The sequence below is a fragment of the Rhipicephalus sanguineus genome, chromosome 6 (genome assembly GCF_013339695.2).
Source record: "Rhipicephalus sanguineus isolate Rsan-2018 chromosome 6, BIME_Rsan_1.4, whole genome shotgun sequence".
In the NCBI taxonomy this organism is placed as follows: Eukaryota; Metazoa; Arthropoda; class Arachnida; order Ixodida; family Ixodidae; genus Rhipicephalus; species Rhipicephalus sanguineus.
The window spans coordinates 143,070,453-143,092,782 of record NC_051181.1 but is presented as its reverse complement, the minus strand read 5'-3'; the positions used below and the strand labels follow the sequence as shown (position 1 = coordinate 143,092,782).

The window sequence follows — 22,330 nt, the reverse complement described above, 5'->3', positions numbered from 1 at the left end:
CGCCCGTCATTCCGTCGACTAATAACAAGCTGCTGAATGCGACAAGAGATGGCGCAGCCTGTTTCACTTCCCCACAGATTCCTTCGTGCCGACGGCTGGCTGCCTCTTGGCATGTATTACCTACTCGGGGCCTCATTGAGAGCCGCGTCGATGCGTGAATGAGATTCAAAACAGGAAGTAGCGAGAGGCTGGTGCGCCAGCCTTGTGGGCAGCATGGCCTCCACCAGAGTGGTGTGTCGGGTGACCGGCAGGCGGCGCGTGCTGACAACGAGAACGCCGATCGAGAAGCGGGAAGCTTTGCTGTGCAAGGCCCCCTGTGTGTTGTGCTGGCCACAGCTGACGGCTTCCGCGGCGCTCATCCAGGAAAGTCGCATTGATTCCCGCGGCTGCGACAATGGGACGCGACGCTACTCAGGAGAAGAGAGCGCTCGAACAGGTGAGTCCAGGAGACAACGTTGCCTGGTTTTCCAAAGCCGGCACTCGTGAGCACAGCTGTCTGAACGCGGTGACCAACCGCAAGAAAGCACGAACTGTGATCCAGTCTCTTCAGGCGCACGTGGAAGATGTTTCGTATAAGAGAGTTACTAGAGGCAAATTTGGCGCTATCAGCGCTTTTCATGAAACATGCGGTGCGTCAGTTTCTTCTTTTTTTTCCGCATTGTTCTGTCTGGGCCATTGACTTCGTTGAAAGCGCTCTTTCGTCGCTTCTTTTATAGCTACTTGACGTTCAGCTTAGTCGAGCGTCAGAACACTTGCTTCAAAGCATTTCTTTACAGCAAGCGCATGTTACAAGAGGAGTTGCAAATGGTGTTACTGAATGAAGTGCTCTTTGAGTTGTTAAAAAAATGCATTTTGCAAATCTTTGCCGATATTACTAATTGATATTTGTTTTTATCATTAATCTTATAGGCGAAATTTTTCTGTGTCACTAAATATAAATTTTACATCATAGCAACTCGCATCGTCTTGAAGTTATGTACAGTGAACTAAAGAAGTATTTTTTCGCTTCAACGGCTTTGCGGCCATCGAATGAATGAATTCTGAACAAACTAAGCTCCAAGTTTATTCCATCATTTATTTTATTTATTATAAAAATGATAATTTATCTTAAGAGTTGTTGCTTGCGTATAGAAAGGGAGAGGAATGTTTTTCTAAAAAGCCGAGTACAAAACATCCTCTGATGACCGCATTTTGTCTTTCCTATAATAGATTCTCTCACCGTGCCGGTCGTAACCATAATTATATTGGACAGTGGATTCTATTCGCATACGCTGTCACTCATAATGGACGTGGGAAAACTTCAACCACTGATGCTGCAAATACCGCTTTCCAAGTGTTCTAAATCTAAACTTTTACACGAAATTGAGTACACGAGTGCATATACAAGGGTGCTCAGATCGTAACTCGAGCATTGATGTGTTTTCACAGAATTAAGCTCGATGTGTAGAGGATACTAAAGAGAAACAATAAATCAGCTTATAAATTTCATTTCAAAAATCTTAGTTTCGACAATTTGTAGATTACTACAAGATCGAATGACGGTCGACCTTTCATTTTCTGCGTTTTCCAGCGCCGACACATACCTTTGAAGTATCTTGTTTCAAGATATGTTCCCGTCTTTGAGCTGTCATAGCGCCATTTAAGGTTCCCTAACCTTGCCAAGTTTAGTTAGGATATTTTTTCATACAATGTAGTACATATTATCAGTTACACAGTTACCTGTAGAACGAAGCGCACCCTGTCAACATTAATAACGTCACGAAGCGATGGCGAATTCAAAATGACGATAAATTCAACAAGACTATGCCTCTCTCTTTTGTTTCTTTTTTTTTTTACACTACTTACTGTGTCACCAAGACACACCTTACGGTAATAGTTTTTTTTTTATTGTAGTAGCATAATTTACTACCGCAATACCTTTTTATTGAGTCTGACATTATTTGATGCAATAATACATTGCTGGGCTGTATTATTGGCTGGCATCTTCATCATGCATTCGACGGTTCGCGGCGGTCAAGGGCGTCGATACACCCGCATCATGTTCTTGTCTGCCGAGGGGATGCTGAAGGAATGGCGCATTATTATTATCTATTTCGATATAAAAACATATACTCATATAAAATTGCCGAAGAAAAGATGTGGAGAGACCAAAGGTAGTGCGGGAAGCAAGGAGACACGCCTTAACCGAAAAAATAAAAAGAAAAGAAAACACGCGTGACATTCACGCGTCGTCCGATGCGCTGAGACAGGAGTACTGTTTCACTCGGACCGCAGCCGGTAACAAGAGTAAGAGGGCTGCATATCAGATGAGAACGCTGGTACAGTTCACTGTAACGCTGGGCTCGTACTATACTCAAGCTGATATTTCGCACCGGCATGCCCGAAGGACGCAGCCACAGCAGTTGAATTACTATTTGACGAAAGCTTTCGTCGCAAGAATAGTGGGAGCAATGCACTTAAACGTTGAATCTCGGAGACAGAGCGCTGCTTGGTGATAATGCGACGTCTCAGACGAGCGAATCGACGTTGAGTTGCCGCGAGATGCCACGTGAGCGCGTGAGCGCGTGCACGGGACTGGTTTGGCCGCCTGTTTGGCGAGCTGCCGCAAAAGTGCATTTGCGTGCGATAACTTTCCTCCGTCCTTCGTTCTCCGATTATGCTGACGTTACTTTTTCCCTAATCGTTTTAAGTACGAGACACTCGCGCTCGTGGCAGGAGAGCTAACAAGCGCGTAGGTTTACGTTAGCTAACGTCTCAGAAAACATCACAGCGTTAAGTGGGACTAGATGGTTGAGCTTCATTTTGCAATACGCGCTCACTTAAAAAGCACGTCACGAAATACTGAAACGAAAGCCTGTAAGTCAGGGTTTACGAGTCTGCGATGTGAAGCGTACATTGTTGCAAAAGAAAGCATTCCCGAAAGAACCTGAATGCCTGAATTTCGCTCTTGGATTTTTTGAAAAATCTGCTACAGTCCGCTGCGTTTGAAATGCCACAAAGGTGATGCGAATCGAGCCACACACTGTGTCTGATGCACTCTGGTAGCGCGAATCAGAGTGCTGGGAGACAGAGAGAGAGAGTAACTGAGACTCAGAATCGGGACGAATGCAATCTCCTTTCCAAGGCTATGCGGCTGCCGTTGCTCACATACAGTCATTGTGTTTCAGGCTAAGTTGAATACAAATCAATCGTTTTCATTCTGGTCGATACTGCGCAATAGGACGGGACACGAAGAAAGGCAAGACAAACGAACGCAGGCTAACAACTGAGTTTATTGAACGATGAAACCAGCCTTTTTTAACAGCCTCAGACCATATGACGGGTCCCCCTAGGGGCTAACACAGGAACCGCTAAAAGCCATGAAAATAAGCACGTTAAGTAGTTATCAATGAAACAGCTGAAAAGCTATCATAAAGACACGTGACCGCGGCTAAAAAACCATGACAAACAACATGAAAAAAACATGAAAAACCGCAGTGCAAGAGAATGATTGTGCGCACATGGAAACAACCAACGTAGACTGAGGCGATTACGTGCACGTGGAGCAGAGATATGCATACCCTTTGTCAGCAAGAATAATCGACGGGTGGCCGATGCATCCCTCCCCTTTCCTCCTGGTATGGAACGCATGGAACGCCTCGATAATTCTGCGGTCTATGAACTTCCTTTCTTTCGACAGAACCGTCGCGTCTTCGAAAACTGCCTCGCACCCTCACTGCCGGCAGTGCGCTGGTAAATGCAAAGCTGCGGCGTTAGACAGCGATCTCTCGTGCTCCCTTAGTCGCATGTTAATGCATCTCGCGCTCACCCCTATATACGATTTCCCGCATGTTAATGGCACCTGGTGCACCACACCGACCTCGCAAGTTACATACTTATTCCTGTGATGACTTAAACACGCACTTTGACGCGACTCACTATTGTCTTCCTTCCCCTTACTAACCATGTTGCACACTTTGGAAAGTTTTGCAGGCGCGAAAAAAAACTACATTGACCCCATATTTATTCCCGATCTTTTTTTAAACCATGGGAAAGGCCGTGAACATACGGAACAACGGCGAACTTGTCCACCTCTTTCGGCTTTCCGCTAGCATTCTGTCGCACGCCTTTTTCTTTTACCACGCGGGCGAGCTTACCGCAAACTGTGTCCATCAGGTGGCTCGGATACCCAGCGTTCCTTATTTGGATTCGACTGCTGTCGGAGTGGGAGGTGGACTGTACGTGCAAAAAACTGGCGTTTGCATTGGCTCCAGTGTGGCTCCAATACTGAGTGATATTTTTCTTAGCGGAGTGAATAGGGTAATTGAACACTATGTGCCAGATTTTCTCTCCCTTTCCCCCTCCCCTTAGTGTAGGGTAGCAAACCGGTTGCTACAATTCTGGTTAACCTCCCTGCCTTTCTCTCGTTTTATTATCTCTCTCTCTCTCTCTCTATGTGCCAGATACTGTTAAAATTTTGCGCTATGTCGACGATAACTTGGTGTTTTTAGGGAGACAGAATTACAAAGAGACAGCTAAGTGTGTCCTTGGTCTGTTCAGTACGCATGGCCGAGACCTGAGGTTTACACTTGAATTTTGGAAGGAATTTAGGCTGCAATTTTTGGATCTTCAATTAGAATTTAGGTCAGATCATGTATGTTGGTGCTACCAGCCGAGGGCTCGCAAACCGCTGCTTAATTATGCGTCCAGCCACTCTAAGGTGATTAAAATGGGGATCGCTTTCAGTGCTTTGAGAGCAGCGCTCGAAAAATCCTGCGTCCACAAGTTGACGCAAAGCTTTCGAAGACGCGACAGTTCTGTCGAAAGAAAGGAAGTTCATATACCGCAGAATTATCGAGGCGTTCCATATCAGGAGGAAAGGGGAGGGATGCATAAGCCACCCGTCGATTATTCTTGCTGACAAAGAGTGTGCATATCTCTGTTCCACGTGCACGTAACCGCCTCAGTCTACGTTGGTTGTTTCCATGTGCGCACAATCATTCTCTTGCACTGCGGTTTTTCATGTTGTTTGTCATGGTTTTTTAGCCGCCGTCACGTGTCTTTATGATAGCCTTTCAGCTGTTTCATTGATAACTACTTAACGTGCTTATTTTCATGGCTTTTAGCGGTTCCTGTGTTAGCCCCTAGGGGGACGCGTCATATGATCTGAGGCTGTTAAAAAAGGCTGGTTTCATTGTTCAATAAACTCAGTTGTTAGCCTGCGCTCGTTTGTCTTGCCTTTCTTCGTGTCCCGTCCTATTGCGCAGTTTGACCAGAATGAACTCGTACCAACTCGCCCAACTCTCCACGCTCCTTACTCAATCGTTTTGTTTGCATCGCAGTGCAATAATCTCAAGTACTTAGACATTTCCACTTACGATATCCTATTTTCCTTCCTGGTATAGTTCGTCTTTCTCGTTTGTAGCTTGCTGTATTTTTAACAGCGAAGCTGTTAAAGCTTGCAGTAAGACGTCCGTTAACAAAAAAAAAAAAACCCTGCTGCGCCGTTTCCATAGCAACCGCCACAGCTGCTCGCCACCTGTGCTAAAGATAGCCAAGTCACCGCCGCGCCGAGGAGTAGCCGCCGCCGAGCCTTCGGCATAGCAACCGCCACAGTTTCTTACACCGTGGATCAGGGACAGCGATTTCAACACATTCAGAGTGGCAAGCTTTGCGCGTATTCCGGATCCGCGCGTCGCCGTCTCTTGGATTCCGCTTCTTCGGCCGAGCACGCTGGATCCAATCGCCGCCGGCGTTGTGATTCCCGTGCTGCAGCACGACGAGCTTAGGATCAGCCAGCTTTGCTGTGCCAAGCCTTGCGCAACTTAGTGAAAACTTCCCGCGTTTTTTTCTCTGCGTTTTTTTGCATAAGTAACTCTTGTTTAACGCACGACAATTAGGTTGGCGTCAGGGTGACATAAGTAAATAAACAAACACGGGGGCTTTTGCCAAACCGGTTCATTCAGCTCTGATCATTCAGCCAATCAGCTATCACGCTCTTCGAGCCAATGGTAGCAAAGGTTTATTGAAGACTTTATTTTCGCTAACGGCCTGGTGTTCGCAAAAAATTGCCTCCGCGAACCATTAACCGGTCTATCTATCTATCTATCTATCTATCTATCTATCTATCTATCTATCTATCTATCTATCTATCTATCTATCTATCTATCTATCTATCTATCTATCTATCTATCTATCTATCTATCTATCTATCTATCTATCTATCTATCTATCTATCTATCTATCTATCTATCTATCTATCTATCTATCTATCTATCTATCTATCTATCTATCTATCTATCTATCTATCTATCTTGCCCCTGTAGCCGTAGCACAAAATTTGCTACCGGTGAATTATTCCGTGATTTCTGCAAATGTCCAAATTAGACTAAATTGGGCTTCTGAGTCAAACACTATTATTATGATACCTAGCAGATTTGGACGATGAATTTTTAATTGAACTCAAGAAAATCAATATACGCATTTTGGATGCGATGGCACACATGCCTTTTCTTGACTACTCGTGTTCCCCACTCTCACAGCTTAAAGAAGCTGTACGGGACATTTGGCAAGAACAGTTCACCGACCCCTACCTGCTGCGATGGCTCAGAGGTGAGTGAAAGCGTTCATGCCATTGGAGCGACATTCGCATAGATGGTTCGCACTGACGTCATCGTGGCCACTATCTTTGTCGACCTTAGTACATTGATAAGCTACGCACGCCACGATGGTGTAGTGGCTATGGCGCTCGCCTGCTGACCCGAAGGTCGCGGGATCGAATCCCGGCCGCGGCGGCTGCATTTTCGATGGAGGCGAAAATGTCTGAGGCCCGTGTACTTAAATTTAGGTGCACGTTAAGGAACCCCTGGGAGTCGAAATTTCCGGAGCCCTCCACTACGGCGTCCATCATAATCACATCGTGGTTTTGGAACGTATACACCAGACGTAACAGTACAACAGACGTGTGTCGAACTGAGAAACCGGTCGATAAAAATGATAATCCGGAGGAAAACGATCGCCGTCGGAAAGGAAAACTGTGTAGGGTTATGTATGTAGTTCACCGAAATCATCGTGGGCTCGATGTTTGTATACCACTATGGTATACTGGATTGACAAGAAGCTGCGTCCGGGACGCCACGTGACAACTATCTCGTCACCCACTCAGCACGTTTGATTGCAAAAACAGCGAAGTGAGGTGGATGCACCGTCAACGCTGTGCTTAAATTGTCTTTTCAATGACAGAGGAGGGATTTAAGCGTTTGTGGACAAGGGTGGATCTTTTTATGGCCTGTACTGTAGATGGTTAATGACGCAGGGGGAATGGGAGGGGAGGAGCGGGGGGCATGTAATTGGGTGTTTAGTAGTGCACTCCAGGTAAGTGCTGTTCTTTGCGTCACACATTGTCAGATTTGACAATGAGTGTTTTTACAGCTAAGGCAGACTAGCTCGGTTTTACTAGCTATAACCGTCCAATATCTCGTATTGCCAGAGCATTGTTCGTGCTACATCTATAGCTGCGTGGCCATTGCCAGAGTTAAAGTTGGCAATTTTTTTATTTTTCTTTCTACTTTCAGCACGAGACTTCGATGTGACCAAGGCGCAAGAGCTCCTACGCAAAGTAGGTATAGACCTGGTGTAGTTGTACGCGCTTGCGATCCACATAACGTATAACATCTGCGACCTTGAATTAGCTTTTATGGCAACGTGCCAGCTTCGCCGTTCTTTTCCGGCATCCCGAAGTCACACGTCGTCTGCTACACGTATTAATCTTAAGAGCTTCTCACGACAATCACGTCTGCCGCATCTTCGACAAGGCGACGCTTACACACCGACTCGGCAACAGCTGACCACACTGCGTGTGTGTTCGCCGACACACGAACACACACACACTATGTGTGCGCACGCGCGCGTTGTGTGTGTGTGTGTGTGTGTGTGTGTGTGTGTGTGTGTGTGTGTGTGTGTGTGTGTGTGTGTGTGTGTGTGTGTGTGTGTGTGTGTGTGTGTGTGTGTGTGTGTGTGTGTGTGTGTGTGAGTGAGTGAGTGAGTGAGTGAGTGAGTGAGTGTGAGTGAGTGTGAGTGAGTGAGTGAGTGAGTGAGTGAGTGAGTGAGTGAGTGAGTGAGTGAGTGAGTGAGTGAGTGAGTGAGTGAGTGAGTGAGTGAGTGCGCGTGTGCGCGCGCGTGTTCCATGTACGATGAGCAATTATTTTCGAGCATCAACTTTGTCATCTGGAATTCCATGTCAAGCCCATACGGTCAGGCAAACATGCCCATCGCTCATTAAAGACAGCTTTTCTCCATCTCTCTGGCTCTCTCTCTCTCTGACGGCAATCGGGAAATAAAGCATTGCTAAGCGTGCATTTCGCTTTTATCAACCTTGACCTTTAAAGCCAGATGACCTTGACACGTTTTAAGCAGCTCGTGTAGATCTTAAAACGGGAATCGAAGAGCCCTCACGTCACCCGGGAGCATAATTATGCGCCTTATAGATAAACCCTGAAAAGCCCATGTTCAGGGCCTCAGTATAAGTATATCGATATATTATAGCCGATTCACCTTTCTGGCCGTTCCCAAACGTAACTTTTCTCGATGAATGCACTGCGTACTGTTGTTGCAAAAGAAACGAAAAAAGATGAAAAATAATGAAATTACAGTTTTCGCGCTTTCTTATTCCTGCAGAATCTACGATGGAGAGCGGAGAATGAGGTGGACACCCTGGTGGAACGGTACGAGTGTCATCCGGTGAGTACGACATCACGATCGCTTCACTTGCGTATACAAAAAGAAAATGGAGTAGACTTTTGGTAATGGGTACGGTTTGTCGATGAACCTCACCGCCTACAAAATTATAAGGTTCGCAGCATCACTGCATCATATATACAAGATGATTCAATTAGAGCTGATCTATTTCATTGGGCTTTACTTTTGTTACAAACTATCCGATTTTAATGCAGTTTGCGGCAAAAGATTCAGGAAGGTGGAAAATTTAATGGCCTGCCCCGTATTTTGATGTGCAATACCGAAGAAAAGAATAAATCAGAAATAACGAAAACCGCGACATTTCGCAAAATGTCATACAATAAGGGACGGCATACTGTTGAAGTGAGAACAGATTGACTTTTCGAATGATCATTTCAACACCTGCTGTGGCGTAAGTGGTTATAAACATTTATAATCTTTACAAACCTTTACTAGTCACCTTTGGCATGCCGCATGGCGATGAGACATTTAACGTTTAATAGGCGCAAGCCATCCCTCCTTGTAAAGCATTTTGCGGTTTTTGTTATTATTTATTCTTGTTGTTTGCGTTGCACATCAAAAAAAAAAAAAAAACGGAACAGGCCATTGAATTGCCATCCTTCCTGAATCTTATGCCGGAAAGCGCATTGAAATCGGGTACTTTGTAACAAAACTACAGCCCAATGAAATAGGGCAGTTCTAGAAGAATCACCGTGTATATGCTTGTAGAATGAGTTCAAATGACGCAACGCGTAAAGGTTTCGCAGACGTTACTGCTGACATCTGCTCATCACATTATAACAATTTGTACAATATGTATAAACTACCTCTGTAATGATATTTTTTTCTCTGGCATTCAAACTTGTTTCACAACCACTCTTTATATTTACCAACTGCTGTATTTTCTATATATTTTATTGTAGTACAGCCTCTTGTGTAGTACGCCAAAGCGGTTCATGGAAGGAAATAATGTGATGCGATGTTCGTGTACACTTACCTTATCTTTCCTTGGTGCCACAAAGCGAGCAGTTTCGTAGTTGCATGATAACCAAAGGCACATTGTAGCCCGTAGCCCCGAACCGGCCTTCATTATTAATATTTTGTGCATACCTAGCCGAGTGTATTTCAGGGCCCCTTGTTTCGGCAATAAAGTTTTACGACCACCACTAAGGAGCCGCACTATCATTCGTTGCAGCATTACTGCCTAGGTACCGTATCGACAACCAAAGATGCGCCATCAGAGTTACTCTTCGGTCAGACCCGAGGTTTTCTTGTGATTTACCGACGTTCTGTCATACCTATACATAGATACTAACTGACATGTGCATCTCGCAGGTTTTGAAGAAATACTTTCCCGGTGGAATATTTAACCACGACAGAGAAGGTTGCCCTATCTACATCGTTCCAATTGGACACGGCGATTTCAGAGGTACGTTCATCCTGTGCTGGACTTATCCAAAACAGCGTAACCGTAACTCCTTCTTCATCTGCGACTATATACGAGGCATCGCATCTTGCCACATGCCTGCGCGTTTGCCAGTACATTGGAAAACAGAATAGACTTTTTTTTACACAATAACTTTATTTACTAGACACTTACTAGAAAACCGCGAGCAAGAACACCGAGGTGTTGTTAACGTATTCAGGTGAAAAAATTGCGCGAAGTTCGCACTAAGTCGCGCAAACCTTGGCACGAAGCCATGCTAATTTTTTTTTCTTTTTGACATTCAGCCGAGACTAGACCCAGCCAATATGCGTCATTTTTAATATGATTAATATGACACTTCAATAGTCGAACAGACCTATTTATGCGCGTTGATGTTAAGAAACGCCCGCAGTAGCGTTGTTTATATGTTGAAGAAAGTTCTGAAGCAATAAACAGTGCAGAATACAATCCGTATACGTCAACAAATCAAACTATATCTACCCCCCATATACACTCTCTGAAAGACGCTGCCAAAGCTCCGCAATATTTGCACAATGGAGACCACAGCTAAACAGAGCACGCTGTTTAGCACGCGGTGTTATTGTCAGGATGTGATACCATTGTCATTGAAGGAACGCATCTCGCGCAGGCATGCTACAGTGTGTGTCCAAAGAAGACATCGTGAGACATGTGATCTACACGATGGAGTTCATGCAACGCGACATGGACAGCCAAACACGAAAGGTATGTCACCTACCGTGTGCGTGATAAGGTGTTCGGTCGGCGTAAGTTATAATGGCCGCGTGTATCTCTAACCCTAACGCACAGGAACCATTGTTCCACTGCGGTGATGCCATATTCCCAGCTGGACAGAGCAACGACGGGCTTTTGCCATACACTGCTGCCACTCCTTCACTTTCGCATGGCATGCTCTGAAAGCTGACCCGACCATAACCGTGGATGTTAACTATGCCTCATGAGCTTATCGTGTTCTTCGAAAGCGGCTTCCATTCGAGTGACCCCAGGTTGTGGTATCGGTGCGTAGGTTCTAAACACAGCCTGCTACGTGGTGCAGCATTTTACATAATCGGCGCAGAAGTACGGCTCAATTCGTCACTCGAATAATATTTACTACCACCAACCTGAAACGACCGCGATGACGGAAACTGACAGTAATCACTGCGATGAATTGGGTGAATTTCAATTCAAGGAAATATTATACATGGTAGCAATGGAAACTATACCGACTTATCACCGTTTACCATGGGCAAGCTTATAATCTGCAACAGTGCTCTGTGACTGTGCACTCACGAAAATTCTAGTTTTAAGTAAGACTCATTTCTCGTTCGGTTTCCGCCTCCCTGTTCATCGCTGTCTTACGAGTGCTGCGAACTTGTCATTCACTAATTCATTTCCCCGCGTTGTCAGGTGATCGACTATCGATGCTTACCACGTCAACCCGTCCTGAACACGCGTCATCCTTTACTTTTTCTGGGCTTCGTTCGCCCAGCTGAAATTTTAAAAGTGTCAGTTCCTTTCACAATAAAAAAAGCTTCTATGTTCCAACGTCTTTACATAGCTTTCAATAAATCTATCGTACGTACACTTTCCCATACGACGCGTTTACAAGCTCCAATTTTTGTTTGTTTCTTGCATGTAGCTGGGAAAGACAGTGAACACGTTCCTGTTCCTCATAGATTACGAAGGCTTTAGCCTCAAGCAGGTCACCTCCTGGCAAGGTAAGTCGTCTGTAAGCGTTTATCTATCCTGTGGGGTCCCGTGGTTACCCACCGGGAAGCCCCCCTTTCTTTTGTTTTCTTGAAGTTTTCATATATAAAGTCCGGCACGCTAGTGACACTCATTCGATGAAGCTGCATGACGCTCAGAAATATGCACAAGGTTAGACTAAATTAAAGCGACAAATCGGATGCACATGGACGCACGCATGCACATGGATGCGAGCACTTTCTCTGGTAAATGTAGGCTCGCAGGCAGCGAATTATAAAGTGGAGAAACGTTGTATGATACTGAATATCCTTGACCAGTAGGTGTGGCTAGAGACAACGTCTCGACAAGTGGTCTTGTGTTCTGCAAGGCAACTGCTGCCTCGAAGAAGACGAGACCCTTTGTCCAAACGTTGGCTTCTGCGACGCCCCATGCTCAAGAACGACGCCCCATCTGCGACGCCCCATCTCTTCAAGCCTTTACCTGCTCCTGAACTTCTGCGCAGTGTGGTATTGTATTTCATGTCACCAGTTTCGTAAGATATGGTGTATAAAATCATCATTATTTAAAAAATCAACCAAATCCCTTACAATTGCACTAGTTCGAAAATAAAAGGTAGCGCAAAAATAAGACACGTTCACAAGCGAGGGCACAGGGACAAGCGCAAGAGATTGCGCTTGTCCATGTGCCCTCGCTTATGAACGTGTCTTATTTTCGCACAACCTTTTATTTTCAAGCATGTCAAACACACTTGTCCAAGAAAGGGTTTTGCTGCTGCACTAGTTAATTCACGTGCCGTTCTCACTTCGCGTCTGTTTCTAACCATTTCCTCTTTGGTCCTTTGCAGTCCTAGACCTCACCCGCTCGTTGACGGGGCTTTATGAAAACCATTATCCCGAAACGCTCAAGCTTGGTATCCTTATAAATAGTAAGCCCACAATATTATTTTACATAAAATGTGCCCACCCCCCCCCCTGAATAAATCTCTCTGGCAAGTACGAGCTTCCGTTGATGTCTTCGCTTTTACGTACAAAACCTTGCTAGCCTTACTTTTAAATGCCACCAAAATGACCTCCATAATCGCTGAAAAGGTAGTAGTTGTCGTACTACTAGTTGTCGTAGCTATAACAGCCACAATCTTCGTGATACTACATAACCGGTGGGAATTAACGCACATAATACACGACTACAGGACGAGCGCTCGTTAGAGGGCTGCCAGTAGATTCACGCGATTTGCACTTAGCAACTCCGTCTCCGTAGAAGTGCGCCACATACTCATGAGGTTCGAAAATGCCTGCTTTTGCTAAAGATCACTTTATGCGTGTGTGCCGCGAGGAACATGTCTCCAAAACATAGTTTTTATTGCCACACTCCCCAAGGACGGTATGTATAGTCGACGTTAAAAATGTATAGACCACTAGGTCTGGGAAGACTGAATTTTTGAACAGTTTGTGAATGTATCCGGTCGAACTTCACAGCACGTGTTGTTAGCGCGTTTCATACCAAGCCGAAAATCTACATTCAAGGCTCTCCACCGTAGAAGCAGGTTTATTCAGCTTGCTTTTGTGCCTCGTGTTCCTTAAACGTTTTTCCGCTTAAACTTTTACACTTAAGGTTTTAATCAGAAAACGCTCGCTCAGCCTGCTCCAAGTACCCGTGCCCCTATGCGAACGTGCACGATTTATTGTTCAACCTGACCCACTACAATCAGAACTAGTTTCCAACTACCAGAATATTCCTTTCCATGCACTGACGGGCGCAGCTCACTTCTGGTCGATCAGTTAGTCCTGGTCCCCTTATCGAAAAGACGATCGTTACCTGACCATGAATTAAGTTCCCTCTCTCTCTTTCTTGCCGAAATTTTACCTATAAACTGAATCTTTCCTCGTCCACCTACAACAACTGATGTCTTCAAGCCTCCATCTCAATGTGGACTCCACATTCGATAAATGTGCGCTTGTTTTAGTTCGCAGCCACAACATTGCAAGTGTACGACCTTCTTGAAGTTACCCTATTTAGTATGTTATCACGCTCTTTTCCTTTTTCAGCGCCGAGCTTCTTTCCCATGTTTTGGAAGTTCATTCGGCCATTCATGACCGAAAGAACTGTCAACAAACTGCACCTGTTCACGCACGGTAAGTACACAGGCTGCATATACACATACGCGCGGTTAAAAGATATGTGCATCGGATAAGCATACGCATCACGCATCCACCGCCACGTTTTACTCCCGATGCACTCTGATGCATATACGCCTGTGATAAAAAATTACACCATCTCCCGCTAAAGGGGACCATGAGGCGATGCGAAGCCGGAGCACTTGCACGATCGCGTTCCGTTGGCGTTCGTTGGGCATGCTACCGACCTCGCGTCGGGGAACGCGAAGAGAAACGCTACACGCGTCTTGTCTTCCCTCTAGCCTGGCCGTTAATTCTAACAGGGCGAGCGGGGAACGCGATTGACAGGCGTGCGAGAGGGGGGCAGCGTAGGAGAGGAGAGAGAGGGGGAGGGGACGCGCATGCGCTGGTGCTCATCGCGGCGTTTCGCAGGAGAGAATTTCGGCATGTCTATCCCGCGTTTCAGAGGAAGAGTGGAAAGGGGTATGGGAGAGGGAGAGAAGAGGGCAGGAGGAATGGTGAGGGGGAGTGGAGAGGAGGTGTGTGGAGAGGGTAGGCACATGCGCAGTAAGGGTGATCACGCCGCACACCACCACCAGATTGAACTCCGCCATAAGATACTTCACATCTAAAAAAGATATCACGCTTCGAATGACTTCAACTTCGTGGTGTCTAAGAGATACTTAAGACGCTTCTTTTATAATGAGCCATTAATCCTGTTATTGAATACAATGGTTTTGTCGGCATATCAGCGAACCCAAGCAGCACTGTGTTCTGTCAGCTGTTGAAACAGAGCGGTGATGAGAGTTTCCCTACAGCGCAACAGTTTAGCTCTGAGCTTTGAACGCGACGGTTATGGCGCCCGCAGCAAGGGGTACTGCCTGTAGCGGATATGATTCTTAACAAAGTCACAGTTTCGCCGCAAGGGCGAAGCAATGAATGCGATAGCAAGGAACTAATGCTATACGAAGTGAGGCTCGCCAATGGATACTCTCAGTTTGAACAGCGCTTCTGTTGCAAAGGCGGCCGAAGCAGCGAAGGAAACTAGCGTGCTTCAAGTGTCGAGCTGCGACACTTGATAGTTCGCGCTCATCTTCTGTTTGTTCGTTTAGCGGCGTCCCTGAGCTCGAGTGACATTGGTACGCGCCGTAACATGAGCGCGGACATCACGGTGAAAGCGTGAAACATTCCTCTACCCCTCGCCACGAGAAAACCGCGCGAGCAGACAGCGGAAGGGCAAGCTTCTCCCATGCCCAAATATAAGAAGAAGCGAGCGAGCTCGCCGACGACTTTTAAATGCGCCCGTCGGGCTCCTAGCGCCATCTCGCTGGTAATGAAGAAACGCTTATTATTGCCTGCTGTCTCGGAGTCCGTCCAGCGCTAAAGGGTGTGTATATAACGCTCGCCGTTAGCTATGTGGAGGATCTGCGTTTCGTGGCGTAGTGGATAGCGCCCCTCGCTGCGGAGCAAGAGGTCCCTGGTTCGATTCCGCGCTTCGGAAGCATTTTTCTGAATTATTATTGCGATAGCAATTATATGGACAGTCTCGGCTGGATTTTGCCGTCGCCGTCGCCGCCGTCATGCACCGTATATGTATAAGTATGTATATATAAATAAAAGCCCCAAAGAAAAATAATTCAGAAAAATGCTTCCGAAGCGGGGAATCGAACCAGGGACCTCTTCCTCCGCAGCGAGTGGCGCTAGCCACTACGCCACGAAACGCAGTTCCTCCACGTAGGTAACGGCGAGCGTTATATACACACCCTGTACCGCTGGACGGACTGAGAGACGGCTGCGCTTATAAGCGTTTCTTCATTACCAGCGAGATAGCGTTAGGAGCGCGACAGGCGCATTTAAAAGTCGTCAGCGAGCTCGCTCGCTTCTTCTTATACTTGCGCAGGGAGAACCTTGCCCTTCCGCTGTCTGCTCGCGCGGTTTTCTTGTGCTGAGGGGAAGAGGGATGTTTCACGCTTTCATCGTGATGTCCGCGCTCATGTTACGGAGCGTACGAAAGCCACTCGAGCTCAAGGGACGCCGCTAAACGAACAAACAGAAGATGAGCGCGAACTATCAAGTGTCACAGCTCGACACTTGGAGCACGCTAGTTTCCTTCGCTGCTTCGGCCGCCTTTGCAAGAGGAGCGCTGTTCAAACTGAGAGTATCCATTGGCGAGCCTCACTTCATATAGCATTAGTTTCTTGCTATCGCATTCATTGCTTCGGCCTTGCGGCGAAACTATGACTTTTTTTTCTTTGGGGCATTTATATATATATATACATACTTATACATATACGGTGCATGACGGCGGCGACGGCGACGGCAAAATCCAGCCAAGGCTGTCCATATAATTGCTATCGCAATAATATACGGATCAGTAATTAGGCCTTCGTAATGCTCTTACCGGCAATCTGCGTTCGTCAGGCGTTAGCATCGCCATCGTCGTCATCAGCCTAATTTGTATCCAATGCAGTTTCAAGGGCTCTCCAACGACCGCCAATTACGCATGTCTCGCGCTAGCTTATTCTAAGTTATATAGGGAAACTTCTTAATTTCACCGCGTCACCGAACTCTGCCGTCATCGACTGCGCTTACCTCCCGTCGGTATTCATTCGGTTCTGTTGAATCCCGCAAGATGGCGGAAAGGTTATGAAAGGAATAGAGTTACTGCATATGCTACCTTTAGGTAGCAGAGTTGCGCATCTGTCTTCCAAACGCCGCTAGCAACCATGCATTGCGGAGAAGCTGACGCTCGGGCCAATTTCTGTATATTTCGACACCGCCGCTGCAGCGAACTGAATTAACACTAGTCATCGATAATCAATGTTTATCGCCGGTCTTCGACACGCCGGACATGTTAATTGCCGACACGGTAGGCATGTTGCCTGCACAAACGGAGTGCTACTTCACCGCATAGCTGTGGTTGCTAGCCAGACCTATGCGCAACTCTGCTACCTAAAGGTAGCATATACAGTAACTCTAGAAAGGAATAATTGACAACCACCCGTTGGTAGCACAAAGCCACAACGAAATCCCTCAGAAATGAAAGCTTCTTAGTTGAAGAAAATTCCAATTATGCAATCGCGTGCTGTAGCTGTGTGTCCGAAGGAACACGTCAGGAAAGCGTTTTTTATGTAGATAAGGGCACCTGCAGCGACATGTCGCTGCTCTTCAGCGGAGCGTAACTGTCGTTCGCAGCCTAATTTCGACATTGCTTCCGACCTTGCGCGTCCCCGACCGTCTTGCGAAGCATCGCGGGGACGGCAGTGGCTGTTGGTTCAACCGTCCGGAACCCATTATTGCTGCTTGTCCCACTGAACGGAATCGCTTCTCTGACGCCGCACGGGGCGTGTTGTTCCACGATACCGATGGTTATGATGGTATACACGCTAAAGTGGCCGTTTGGCTTTGGTGGTGATACATTATACGAACCTAGATGCAACCTTTTGCAGACGAGGGCAAAAAAAAAAAAAAAAGAGTGCTCACGCATGTCCTCTCAAGCCCACTTACGTGTTTCTAACACACTAGACACAACGACCTGAAGCGCGCATGCGCAGTTGCAAGGAACGTTAATCGTGTTTTATGGTTCGGTAATTACCATAGTCAGCAGAGTGTAGCTGCGATTAGGTACGTCTTCAAAGGGGAAATATGGAGAAACATTTAATCTGTTTTTTTTTTTTGAATAAGAATTTTTCATAACCACTTCACAGAGGAATGAAACTGTATTTTCCTAAATTTCGAGGTAGGTGGTTGATTACAATAGACAAAATGAAAGTGAAATCCTGAAGTTCGTGCCCAAAAGTGAGTACGATTATGTGGATTCCAAGGCACTTTCTTGGCACTTTCTTGGACTTTCTTGCGAAGTTCAGTCTTTTTTAGCATGCACTGTAACAGTAAGCTAGAGCTAGGCCCGTCCAGGCGCCGACAATATGGATGACATCACAAAGCGGTTGTATGAGAACTTCAAGGCAGCGTCGCCACTAGTATTTCGTTGCTTCGTCTTATCTGGCTTATAAAAAAAAGCCTCCTGCCGGAGTGTTTCTTTAGGAACTGTATCAGGTAATGTGAAGTATAGACAATCGTCAGTGTTACATACCACCGCGGCAGCCAATTGCTGCATAGTATCGTTGCTGTCATTGTTGCCGAAGCATGAATTTACCTCTGCCTTCCACGATGGTCAGCTTAATTCAAGCTTCGATTTTTGCTGCTTTGACTTCACGCTAGCACGAAATAAAGGGCACGAAATAGCACGAAATACATCGCTACGAAGTCCCACAATTAAGCGTCCCTTTAGGTTAGCAAGGACTGTGGCGGGCCCTCACTGAGATGCGAACGGCTAAATCTAATGCAGCTGACTTGTCCCTGTTATGAGACGCAAGTAGCTTTCTGTTTAAGACGCCTTCGCTGAGTATTATTCAAACGTTACAAAACAACAGTAGAATTGTGAAGAACAGTGGAGGTCAGGAACAGTGGAACTGTTACGAAGCAGAAAAGATGTGTAAACGAGATTTGTGTGGGCTCGCAGATGGCTGGCAACAAGTTCTGCTGAAACACGTAGACCCGAGTCAACTACCGGCGCACTGGGGAGGCACGATTGTCGATCCCATAGGAGGTGCTCGCTGTACGCACGTGGTACGTACACTCCGGCCTTCCTTATGCCGATTTTAAGTGCTCACTAAGTGACCTACCAAACTTGCTACCTCTTGCATCAAGACGATGGAGCTTGACTTCCAGACCACGTCGTTGAGTCTGGTAGGATGAGCAGTGGCATAGCTCCTGGGACCTTGACCCACCGTTTCGTACACGTACAAGGCCACGAAAGCCCTGTTGTGCTACTTGAAGATGAGCGAACTTCACGAGCACCTGTGAACTAACAGCGCGAGTTCGCGTTGTGTCTCTTCAAACTAACTGTTCATCTCTTCTTTTTCTTACTCTTGTTCTTTCTTCTCTATCCTTTCTATTATTCCCCCTCTCCCCCACCCCAAGTGTAGGGTAGCCAACCGAGCCAAGGCTTGCTTAACCTCCCTGCCTTTCCTCTTCGTTTCTCTCTCTCTCTCTCTTGCTGCGTCGCAACATAGTATTCAATACAAGTACTGAGTTGATCCGTACCTCTTCGCATGTTCTCGAATTACAACAAACCACGTTGTGCTGACGTGTGCAAAGTCGAGCATCAGCTGCATATTTGTAACATTCGTCAAAGTGAACTGCGCATACTTCTGCGAAATTATTTGCGCGTTATAGGCAATATTTTTTTTATAGAAGACTAAAGAGAAAACTAGCACGGCTCGCACAGAGCTGGGCCTGGAAGAAGTTGCGACCGGATGTTTAGATCTTCCTTGCATACAGTCACACCGACGTACGCCTTCTTGCTTTTCAATCGCCAATCAGGGTTCACTTTAACAATCTTACGCCAGCTAGCAAGGCACTCACATACGCACCTCTGTGTAGTCTATGTGCTCGCTGCAGCGCCATCTATTATGGCTTTGCTGGATGGCAGCTGTTAGCTCCGGGATATCGATGTACACAATTACGTATCTCATCGGGTTTTTTTCTGTTGTTTTTTTTCTTTGTGCGTGGTTAACCTTAAGAACGGAAGAGGCCTTCTGACACGACGAAATAAACTAATCAAAACACGAAGTTGCTATCACAATTGCAAACTTGCGTGATTATACATCTCGTAATAACAACTGTTGGGGTTTAACGTCCCAAGACCACGATATGATTATGAGGGACACCAAAGTTCAGGGCTCCGGAAATTTGGACCACCTGCGATTCTCTAACGTGCACTCACATCTAAGTATACGGGCCTCAAGCATTTTAGCCTACGTCGTAAACGCGACCGCCGCGGCCGGCATTCGATCCCGCAACCTTCGTAGCTACACATCTCGTAGGCACATGTGCGACACAGACGTATATCACGCAAGAGGGCTGCATAGCGGTGCAAACACTAAGTTGCTGCCACAGGAAGTACAAATTGCCGTCAGGACTTATTCTGTTGTGTCAGTGAGCAAAAGCCTCTGTTTGGGTGACGTTTTCGTAAGACCTCTATCGCGACATTGCAGATTGGTCCCGGAGGTGAGCTTCCAGTTGCCGTATCGCGCGGCGGAGGTGGGCTGGCTACCGATCCCGAAGCGGTGAATTGCTTTCTGGAGCACGGTCGCTCCATCGAAGTGCCGGTCCACGTCGAGGCAGCGGGCGCCAAGCTCCACTGGCGGTTTCAAGCGCGAGACGTTTCCTTTGCCCTGTGGAAGACGAACGGTGAAACCCGCGTCCAGATGCTCGCGCCGCGAAGGATAGCCTGCGACCGGGACCCCGAGTGCGGACAGATGCTGTGCAAGGAGCCCGGAACATGTACGTACCAGTCTGAAGTTCTTACAAACAACAAACCTGCATGAACAACTCAAGTGCAGACAACTTTCATCCTGTGCTGTGAACAGCAGCGACAGTGCACGAGTGTGCTATGTTTTTATCTCTCGTTCTTAAGGCGAAGGCGATATATGACTCATCAAACGCGATAAGTGACTGTCGGTGTCGGCGTCAATACGAGTGATGCAAAAAAGTCATCATCATGTGATGAAGCCACATTACATGACATCGTCGCTTCGTCAAAGGTGGGTCGATCCCGGAGGCACTACAAATCTACGTGAGGTGGTGAAAGCTTTCGTGGAGAGGGCGGGGGTGGTCGATAGAATCGACTGAGAAGAAAAGAAGAAGGCTGTCGCCTTCGAGTCGTCTCAGGCAAATGAATAAGGGACCATATGACCTTATTTCTGGTGTACTCTGCCACCATCCAGTGTATCGTGGCAAAATATTTTTCTGGTTAACCTCCCAAAACTGTCCTTTCCTTCATCTCTCTTTCGTCACAGTAGTCGCGAAACTTTCCACGAGACATGTGTTGCAAGAGCAGGGCACGAAGTGATACGAAATCGTGGCTCAAGGACGGATTGCTTGAGCCGACGTTTCGGCAATGATACTTATCCTTGTCGGAGCAGCAACCGGCTAAATTGTATGGGCTTCTTAACCACACGACGTGTCGCTTAGCGGAATATGTAAAGGCCAGCGAGTCAGCTATGAAGTCATTTGCTTGCGTACAAAGTTACGACTCAACGCCAACGCCTGAAGTTTAGGCGGCTTACGTCAAGCGCGTCTTGAACGCGAATGAGTGCATACTTACCGCTTCTGAAACCAGTCACGTAACATAGCTGCAACACCATGAGCAACTTGGGCAAATAGCACTGACTTTGTCCATATAATCTAGATTCATTGATACGTACGCAGTTATTCGGATAATTTAGTGGCAACAAAGCAACACTGGTGCCGAGAGCTCAGTACGAAAGTATATGGGCACTCAGTTGCAATGTGAGAGAAACGCTGACTACGTAGATGTATTTGTTGTCTCTCACCTCCCCATTGTTGGCAACACAACCAACAATCTTTTGTGTTTTAAATAAACGCCTGCACATCGAGGTCAAGCCAGTGATATTGCGCTGCCATTTTTTTTTTTCAGACACTTTTTTCTTCGACAACAGCTTCAGCTGGTTTACCGGAAAGCAACTCTCCTATGTGATACGAGTGCACCACGAACCCGTTGCAAGCGTCGAGGACACCATCAAGAGCTGAGAAATCTTTGTCATAAAAGTGAAGGGTACAAAATATGTGAAGTGCCATCACAAAGTACATCCTATGGACTGAGACGCCAAAAAAAGAAAAGCGTCTTCTCTCCTTCGTGAGAAGCTTTACATTTTACGTACCTCGAAAATAAGATGTACAGTTGCCATTCTGTTTATCACCTCGTGATTTTCAATAAAAAAAAAGAAGAATACTGAAGTACCGGGCACCGTATGCAAAGGAAAGAGGTTCAGCGTCCGGAAAGGCGCGCAGTAACTAAACAATCAAAAGGGAGCGACACGCAGTTCTATTTTGTAGGTCGTGCCGCCGAAGCACCGGGCGCGCGTCGACCAGCACAATACGCCAGTCTTAAAAGGACACTAAACTGAAACAATAAATTAGTTCGAAGTGATAAATTATACTCTGAAAACTGTAGTGTTGTTAATCTCATCAACATAGATTTATTAGTAGATGAGAAACTCGGTGTCGAAAGTTTGACTTTTGAATATCCAGACGAAATCTCCGGTCATGAAACTTAGTATATTAAGTCTCTGGCTCCTTCAGAAGACAATGTACTTCATTTTTAACGACTAGGAACTGTGTAGGCCCTCGTAGACGACGTCGAAACATATGACGTCACGGCGACTGGTGCGGGAACATTAATGTGGCGTCGACACCCTCACTTTTTTATTTTTATTTTTTTTGCGCGTTTTCTCGCTTACCAGTCGTCTTCTCGAAGCAA

At 46.4% G+C, this 22,330-nt stretch overlaps 1 protein-coding gene across 1 annotated transcript; it reads left to right on the top strand.

Annotated features, from left to right (window-relative positions):
• The first annotated feature begins 264 nt into the window (after positions 1-264).
• LOC119396601 (SEC14-like protein 4) lies at positions 265-22,260 on the top strand. Its single transcript, XM_037663882.2, has 12 exons — positions 265-436; positions 6,522-6,591; positions 7,554-7,597; positions 8,656-8,718; positions 10,051-10,144; positions 10,791-10,885; positions 11,802-11,880; positions 12,714-12,794; positions 13,915-14,001; positions 18,506-18,612; positions 20,043-20,331; positions 21,488-22,260. The coding sequence occupies exons 1-12, from the start codon at positions 395-397 to the stop codon at positions 21,598-21,600; spliced, it is 1,164 nt and encodes a 387-aa protein (XP_037519810.1). The 5' UTR covers positions 265-394; the 3' UTR covers positions 21,601-22,260.
• Positions 22,261-22,330: the final 70 nt, after the last annotated feature.